Below are 9,755 nucleotides of genomic sequence, written 5' to 3'. Positions count from 1 at the left end.
TGGAATATAGTTGAGTGAGATGAGAGAGAGGTTGAAAACATGTTGAAGATGACTTGGTTAAGTTAGCATAATCATTTTATCAATGAGTGTAAAGTTATGAAGACTGTGAGTTGACATATTACTTGTAATTGTGAAAAGATATAATATTGTAATAAAATGTGTAGTGTAATATCTTAAGTCAATCCTATGTTATTATTGTAATTTGGAAAGCCTCAAGGTCATTTCAATAATTTGTTTTAGGACTTGGTATAAAGGAAAGATTATTTCCTTGAGGTAGAATGTGATATGCGGTCATATCTAAGTGATGTATTGTGCAAGCTTGAATGTAAATATCTTTTGGATCAGAGCATAAATTGGTGCAGTTGAGGCAAAATGAGCTTACAAAGAATTATATTTGGTAAGATAATTTGTTGTTGGATACTTGTTGATGTTGATATACACTTGTATTACTCGGTGAGGATAGTACTAAACCCTTTTGGATTGTGGGTCCATCTGTCTTCCCTTCAATTCTAACAAGGTTGGCACAACTCCTAACAAGGATCCAAAGTCTCCTAATAGGGATTCATATGTACTAATTATATTACATTGAATCCTTACAGGGTCCATCCTTTCACGAGGAAATTTTATATTAGTACATCATCTTGTAGGCATCATTCCCACCAGGGTTTTCCCTCTGATGAAGGGTTTCCCTAGTTAAAAAATTTGATGTTATTGTGTACGGTTATCTTTTTATGGTTGTTGCATCTAATATTTATATGTTTCAAAATTAAAGAAGATAGTGAGAGTTGGTTTAATTGCATATAACCGATTCACCCCCCCAATCCCAATTATCTTGGTGGACTTTACTTTCTAACAACCACTTCAAATCTACATAAATTGTGTCAGATTATGTCCAAAATCATAATAAACTAAGATTCAAAACCCTGAAACACATAACTTCCAACAACAAAAAATAGGATTGCATTAGGAACATGTCACTTTTGGATGACTTATGCCTGGTATAGTTTGCCTAGGTTACCTAGGAGGTTCTATGTTTCAAAATTAAATAAGATATTGAGAGTTGGTTTAATTGCATATAACTGATTCACCCCCCACTCTTAGTTATCTTGGTGGACTTTACTTTCTAACAACCACTTCAAATATGTAGAAATCATGTTAGATTATTTCCAAAATGGGAATAAACTAAGATTCAAAACCTTGGAATGCATAACTTCCAACAACAAAAAATAGGATTGCATTAGGAACATATCACTTTTGGATGACCTATGCTTATAGGTCGCCTAGGTTACCTAGGATGGTTGAATAGAAGTCTTAAGACTGTGAGATCCAAATATGTAATTTCATATTGAAAACCTTGCAAATTTGTACTTGTACACAAGAGAAGGGGAATTCATTGGGAAAGTGACCTTTCCTTGGTCAAGCCTCTATTTAGGAATTAATCTTGAAATGTTAAATGAAATAAAGGAAATGCTATCATGTAGTAGAGATTAAACAATAATGAAATATAATCTCATGTGGAAGCTTTTGTTGCTTACTATGTAACCAATTATATTGATGCAATAGCTTTGATTCAACACAAAAACCAAAAGAAAGTCATGTAAGGAAAAATCATGTAGTAGATGATTGTATTTCACCTTGTTGTTGGTAAGAAGAGGAAGACTTGAATGGATGAATTCAGATCTTCTCCCTTGATGGCCAAACTTCATTGTCTCCTATGAAGAACGAAGCTAGATCTATAGAAGAAAACACATACTTAATGATAAACCTTGGGGAACTCATCCTTGATAAGGAAGTGCTTGAAATGGTTCCTATGGAAGATCATAAAAGCAATGCCATTTTAGAGGAGAACAAAACCAAAATTGACTTAGCCTCAAGAAAGGCTAATTTGCTAAAGAAAATTCTGGCATAGGTGGAGAAAAAGATCTAAATGGTTGAGAGGAATCTTTAGAGGTGGATGGGAAATTGTATTATGTTTTCCATTTCACACTGCATATGATGCACAACTCAGGCACCACATTGCGCATGATGCATGTAAATAGTGGTAAGGATGTTGAAGAACACAATTAACTCTTCCACTTCCTCATAGAACATTGGACAATAATAATGCTTACTAATGAATGGAAGAAGACAAGTATTAGGGCTAGGCCTTCCTTTAATTTTTTCACTTTGGCTTGTCGTGGCCTTTATAATCATGTGATAGTTTACTTAGTTTTTACTAGTTTACTTTGGATTTGTACTATTTTTACTGTTGTTTATGACCATAAGAGGTTTGTGTTTAAAATTAGTTTACCTATTGTGTTGGACACCAATGATGGACTCTACTACTTTTTGGATTGATATTATTAAGGGTATTACTACTATGTAGGTTTTCATGCTCTACACTAGTTATATATATATATTTGTTCCTTTCCATGGTTTTTGATAGTGATGTGAGGGTGTCTACTAAAGTTTATCCTTGGATGATTAATGACATGATCTTGCTTGATTATTGAGATTGTTCTTGCGCTAACAAACTGTTCTTAATCTAGTTCTATTGTTTTTGCCCTAATGGTTGGGACAACACCCTTGTTTTGATGCATTTACCAAAAATAATTTTAAAAAGAGTTATATTTTTTCCATCAATAAATATCATTTGAAAAAACTAATTAAATTAATCTATAAATAAATAATTTAATTTATTTCTATTTCTATTAAAAAATACCTATAGGACCATCAAAGTAGGCTTAAACCAACATAGACACAAAATTGAAACTTGTTGCACAATTAATATAGAGCATCATTGAAATATCAAATATCATATATATGACTAGTTCTCATCGTATGAGGAGTGAAACATGTAGATGATTGATACATAAAATAATATGAAGAAATAATATGCTTATTTTGCAAGATAGGTGTGGTAGAGACAAAGCTACATTTTATTATGGAGTGCCTAGCACACAATGACATCTATATCATATAAACAACCAATTTTTATATCTAAATTGAAAAAACACATGTATACAAAATCTGAAATCATATGATCAAAATGCATTGTCTTAAACAGATCTTAAAATGAAGTTACAAAGTTACAGAGTACTTCAGACTTAATTTAATCTATCAATCTATCAATATTTTTTAATAATTAATATTAGAAAAAAGTTTAATAAAAACTTCCACACTCCCCAATCAGGTCCCTCTATTTTATTTTATAGATATAAATTCAATGCCCCCGCAAAAGCATCCCAAAGACTATTCGCCCTAAGATTAGACAAAGATGCAGGATTTTTTACCTCAATCTTCTCTACAGGTGTGGGGATCGTAATAATGATACAAGGGACGTTTGTTCAATTCCTGCTCCCTCCATTCTCTCTTTCGTTGGCGTCTACTCATGCAAAATTTCGAGTGATTTAGCGAATCTCAAGTGGTATTTATTTGTTTTTAATCTGTTTTTATATATGTGTATATGTATGCCTTCTCAACAGAGTAGAAATATTTATATAGGAAAATTGTAAATTGTTTTATATACAGGGCACGAATCCTTTGCCCTGGCAGCGTCGAACCTCAAAAACCCTAGGCAACCTCTGCACAGGTAATCACAGGCTTTCAGATCTTAGTTTATGTTTATCTTCTCTGCTGTAAATGTTTTAGCAATGTCATGTACGGATAAATAAGACAGAGAACTTAATCAACGCCAAGTACTTGCAATGATGTAGGATGGAATAGATGATTTGATATTATTTTATTAACTTTCGCATTTTATAATGTAAGGGAACGCATGGTTTTGTTATTTCGTTGTTAATTGATGCTGATAAGGGCTCTGGGAACAGAGTCCACAAACTCAATGTTTCAGGTGAACGATCAGAGAGTCTACAAGTTTTAAAACTCCGATTTCAAAAGTCATTTCTTTTAGGTTGGAAACCAGTGTTTAGTATATACCTATTGCTGAAAAATAAACAGTTAAATATTCTTTCTATTGCGGGAAGATTTTTTAATAGTAGGGAGTTGTGAGTTACGTTTCTGGGAGTTTTCAGTTGATAATTATTTAATCTTCGTACCGACCCTACGCTCACTCATCAACTGCTGATGACTGTTGCCGCTGTGGCTCTTCTGTTATGTGTGTTTGCTGTTCAGAAAAGTGGTCGCTGCATCAGTGCATCTGGCAAATGTTCAGGTTTTTGATTATCCTTATAAAGACAGCAGAGGCTGGCAATAAAAGGAATGTGCACCCCATCGATAATCTACAGATAAGTCATGTCGCCCAGCACGGCATGCCCTCTGCAACGCCCTCCATGTTGCTAGTTTGATTCATCTTTGATTGCCATGTCCTTGGCAACCCTGAGTGCCCTGCGGAGGTCTTGAAATCTGCACACAAATGGGTACCAAATATTGTGTTCCTGTTATCTTTAGGTCTTAGTGTTAGCTCTGGTTATGAGATACACGGTAATGGTATTCATAATGTGCACCTCAACTTCCGTTTTCCAATGCTTTGCCCCTTCTCACTGTTCTGACTAGTATACATATTTAATGTTGATCAGGGAGGCAATTTTATCTGCTACCATAAAACTAGCGCACTGGAAAGACATAAGGATATCTCTCACATCATATTGGTTGGAAAACATGTCATATTTTGCATGGGAAAATCTGCTATACACAAAGCTCGCAATTGGCAATAAAAATGAAAAGCTATACAACAAAATACTAGCAATGACTTCTTTAGGCATACAAGTTACTATTGTCAAGAAAACTGGAAAAGCAAACAACTGTGGCTAACAGCTATAATACCTTATAGAATTGTAGTGCTGTAATGAAATTTGCAGCTTGCTATTTGCATTGAGCTCAATCAAGACTTATCTTTTTGCGCTGTTGTATATAGGAAACAAGATAATTTGATACAGATGGAGGAAGAGATGCCAACAGAAATTTAATTATGTTCTTAGAATTTGTTGTACTAAAAGGCAGGACTCTCAGAGGTAGAGGGGCCTTTGTCCCACCCTCAAACAGCTACGTTACTAGTTATGCAGTGGTTTAATAAAGTTTGTATCTTGCCTTTGCTTTTAGTTGAATAAAGATTCAACTTTTGAGCTTTTGTTTTATTTAGGAAACAGGATACATGTGGCACTTACAGAGGAAGAAATATTTCTTAAATTCAACTCTTTTGTAGAATCTTTTATAGTGATATATGTGACTTGCAGAGGAAGAGAGGGGCCCATGTTCCACTCTTAAAACACAGTCGCAGAAAGTTCCACCATCAAATATAGTTATGGAGAATAAAGTTACAACCTGACATATAATGATTGTCAAAAGTATATTAATTTTATTTCCTGTTGTTTATTTCTCTAAATTTCTACAACTGTTCCTTTTCAATGGATTATCTGAGAACTGCATGTATGTCTTATCTTAGTCATGTCATGATAGTTTTTTGTCATTTCTGCTCTTTTGTGTGAAGGTGTACATGCAACCTTGACAGAAATGTTAGCTGATCCATGTAACATTTTCGACTTAGAAGGTCATACATGTCAAAAGTGGATTGGAAAAAGCTCCAGTCCCTGATACTTGACCGGATAAAGCAACAACCCAAAGACTATCCTGTTAAGAATTTGATTCCTGTGGCAAATGAGGTGCTCAAGGCTAGAGCTATTCTCATAGAAGGAGTTTCCAAACTTTTGAAAGTTATACCACTTAAGGCATGCAGGTGAGTTTATGGTCTTTCTTCAATTTTTGTTTGACCAAGTCATGATAGTGAAAAGCTAAGAACTAAGTATCAGGGTTTCCTCAAATGATTGCCTTAAGCCAAACTCAAATATATTGCATATGTATTTTTGTCGTTTATGTGATCTTTGCAACTGTCCCATACTATTTTCATTGTGTCACAGCTGACCCTTCTTACATTATTTCTCAATTTCAACTCTGCCATGACATATTTTTGCTACTCATCAATTTAGAAATTATTGAGATTTATTTATTTTACACCATTGCATTCTCTTTTTCGAAGCTTTGTCAGTGAAACGTCTATTTGACATCTTGTTTAAGATTCTGTGGTTCAATTTAATTTTTTTTAATAGTATCAATAGAATCACAGTATTCATATGGTTCATGGTCAAGACTCAAAATTATGGTATGCATAATATCACTAAGAAACAGCTGAATAATGTTATGGTGGTTTGGGTTTGTTTAGTGAATTTTGCTGTCATGCTGTATTGAAACTTGATTGGTTTTTATCAGGACATTTAGCATGTTTTCTGTATTCTGTATCTGTTTGATATTATCATCATATCTCTGGGCCATTAAGCATGAGAACTGATATCAGTTCATATTTAAAAAAATTATTTGATCTCCTCAAATCAAATTATGTTATGGTCATTTGCAATACATCTGCCATTTTTCTCTTTAGCAATATAGAAACAGTAATCCAAATATAGTACTGAAATTATTTTTGTCATGTCAAACTCTCTGGGTTAAGATTTAAAACTTCATAAAATGTTTCTCATTGCCCAAAATGATTGAAAGGACATGAGTTCTTCAACAAGGTCAGTTTTTTTCCTTTTCTGTGAGTGCCTCACCCCACTTTGATTGCAATTACACTACATTTAGTGTAAAATAAGTACGAGGAATTTTACACTACATTTAGTGTAAAATAAGTACGAGGAATATTTTTGTCATGTCAAACTCTCTGGGTTAAGATTTAAAACTTGATAAAATGTTTCTCATTGCCCAAAATGATTGAAAGGACATATGAGTTCTTCAACAAGGTCAGTTTTTTTCCTTTTCTGTGAGTGCCTCACCCCACTTTGATTGCAATTACACTACATTTAGTGTAAAATAAGTACGAGGAATATTTCTCAACATGCTTGAGCAGTTATGCATTCAGATAAAAAGCATTACTAGAGACATATTGAAGTTCCTCCACCATCCAACAAGCAATTGTTACAGCCAGTAAACAAAAAACACTTATCAAAGGACAGATTGTAGCAACAATTATGCACCTTGTCAGGATACACAGGTTATTAACTTACTTGGAGTTGATGCTATATTTTTATACAAAATTATATGATCTTTTGATCCTTAGGTTAGTTATACAAAATTATATGATCTTTTGATCCTTAGGTTAGTTACTTTCTAAATGAGTTGACTGCATAAAAGTTCTCAAATATCCTCACTTTGAGTAATTTTGATAGCCTGGCCTATTCAATCTTTCTTGTTGGACTCATTGTATATTGCTTTCCAAAATTTTCTCACGAGTAATTTTGATAGCCTGGCCTATTCAATCTTTCTTGTTGGGCTCATTGTATATTGCTTTCCAAAATTTTTAGTTAGTCATTCCAATTGTAATAGGACAACACAAAGACTGCCCTACAAAAACTTACATCAACCTATGTAACATCAAGCAAATGGCAATTTTGAGAGGGACATGGTCCATATCTTTATTAGTGCTCAGTCTCTTCCTTAAATCACATAAGTTGTTAGAGCTCAAGAGCTGGGAATTTCTTCTATTATCTGAGTTGTCAATTCAGATGTGGGTTCAAGATTCTCTCAAATTTTTTATGGGCTGGATTTGGGTTTGTCCGTACAAGTTTTATTATTATAATATGTATGTAAAAATATGCTGCAGCAAATAGGTTCATGCACCACTTTGCCAATATTAAAGCTGCCGAAGATTGTAGCTGTGATAGCAAACTCTATATCCGATTTTGCTATTTATTGAGATAATACTTATGTATTGTGTTTACAATTGGAGAAGATATTTATGATAATATTTGTGATAATATCATATGAAAAGACATGTGTCATGTGTTTGGAACTTTGGAAACATGAAGAGTCTTGTATTTGGAAATTGAAGAGACCTGTGGGTGTAATATGAATAATCTCTTATTTCAATTTATATATGTGATTGCTTAGTGTAATGATATACAACCTCAAGTGGAAAGCATTGTGCTTTAATATCTATTTATCAATAAAAGAGATTTTTCTGGTGTGGCTGGGGTTTTCTGTTCAAGTGGAAGGGTTTTCCCAGGATAATTCCTTGTGTCTTTTGTGCATTTTATTCTACTTTTCTTATTGTACTGTTTATCCATTTTCTGGGTAAAACATTAACGTGGTATTAGTGTCAGGTTAGAAAACAATGAGTAAGGGAGTCTTTGTTTTCATTCAGCTCTGAAAGTATATTAGCAGTGTTGCGTCTTCTGTTATTTCCACGGTATTTTGGAGTGTTGAACCAGTTTAGCTGCAAGTCATATCCTCTCATAATCCTGTTTATCTCTGCAAATTTTGGTCGTCTATCATCTTCAGTTTCATCTATCTCAGTGGTTCATGAGTTTCATTTTGCTTTTTTGAAGTTTGTTCCTTCTGTCATTACTATCCCTGTCTTCTCTATGATTGTTGTCAGTTTGTTTTGGCACTGTACATGTCATGTGCGCATGTTCTACATAGACGGTGATGTGGTGGTATTGTTGACTTTTATTAATGACATGGCACTCTTTGTATATCTTTTGTTGGCTGGTTGTTGTTATCCATCCTCCTTTATTACTCATCATCATGTATTTATGCTAGTTGACAGTGTAATAATCTCTGCTGGGTTTATGTTAAACTACTGACTTAAAGTGACCAGAAATTCCATCAAACAGTTATCATTAAAGCAATTCCTAAAAACCATTTAGTACAGTTTGATGGGTGATTTGATAATGATAAGAGTTATCATAAGTTCATGAAAACATGCATGTATTCATTAGTTCTAGATGGTGTCCGCAGTATTCAACATGATAATCAGGCACTTACTCAACTCATTGACAACTGCCGATTACAGTATGCTAATACATGTTTTTAAATCAGAAATACATAAATATGAAAGAACAGTAGGAACCTGGTGTAAAATACGCTGTTTCAATATGGAGACGTAAACCCCTTGAATGCCCGTCCATTTGTCACATACAGCGACCCATGCTTACAAGCGAACACTATCCAGTTTGCCAGACATCTGCATATATTCTACTGCAAGCTACGTGACCCAACAGAATGGTAATGTGGTTCTGATATACTGGAAGTGCGTCCACCTTCCTGCACAAATCACATGTCGACCTCAACATAAGCTCCCAACTCTGCCAGTAAATACGACTTGACCCCCGACCATGCAGCTGCGAATGGACTGGCCCTGCGATAAAGGTCCTGTCACATGAGCCGAAAATATCCAATCTTTCCCTGTTACTACGTCCAGCACGAACACCAATGTTCCCTGCACTGCCGTGTGACAAATAAGGAGATGAGCCTTTCCTCCTTGCCGTAATAAATTATTCAGTGCCTGTCGTCTTAAGTCACAAACTGACTTTCCCCTAGAGCCGGCAAAACTGTAGAGTTTACTCTTTACTGACCAAATGTATTCTCCAATGTAATTTGAAAGTGCCAACCTTGATTCCAACTATGTGAAATATTACAAGAAGACTGGATGCTGTACCAACCTGTAGATGTCCAATACTGAACTGTGCAAATTTGATAATCTTCAAGGAATCTTGGCTATTAAATAATCTTCAAAAAGATCTGATGTAGACTTCATTAAGAAGACTGGGGCTATGTCCAGCTTCTAACTTCTCAATGGTTTTTGTCCTTGAGTTTGCTCAGTCACATTTAAGCAACCAGAGTTTCTAGATATTGAGTCCATAAAATATCGTGTGTTCAAATCCCAAGGTAGATCCCTTATTTATGACCTCGGAGTGAGAGAAAAGTGTTGGAATAAGAGATGTGGGATAAAACAACAATTTCGTCTTGTAGTCACTTAAATCACT

General features: G+C 34.5%; 1 protein-coding gene across 1 annotated transcript in view; it reads left to right on the top strand.

Moving 5' to 3' along the window:
* The first annotated feature begins 3,199 nt into the window (after nucleotides 1–3,199).
* The window catches only part of LOC149563906 (APO protein 4, mitochondrial-like), a 32,419-nt gene continuing 25,863 nt past the window's right edge, over nucleotides 3,200–9,755 (top strand). The window contains exons 1-3 of the mRNA XM_089827019.1: nucleotides 3,200–3,406; nucleotides 3,511–3,571; nucleotides 5,429–5,674. Coding sequence (XP_089683145.1) covers nucleotides 5,496–5,674 — 179 coding nt within the window. The 5' untranslated portion in view covers nucleotides 3,200–3,406; nucleotides 3,511–3,571; nucleotides 5,429–5,495. The remainder of the gene's footprint in view (nucleotides 3,407–3,510; nucleotides 3,572–5,428; nucleotides 5,675–9,755) is intronic.

The sequence above is a fragment of the Cupressus sempervirens genome, chromosome 4, assembly GCF_028749045.1.
Source record: "Cupressus sempervirens isolate cs-2001-9-10 chromosome 4, ASM2874904v1, whole genome shotgun sequence".
Taxonomy (NCBI): domain Eukaryota; kingdom Viridiplantae; phylum Streptophyta; class Pinopsida; order Cupressales; family Cupressaceae; genus Cupressus; species Cupressus sempervirens.
This window is presented reverse-complemented; position numbering and strand designations above follow the sequence as displayed.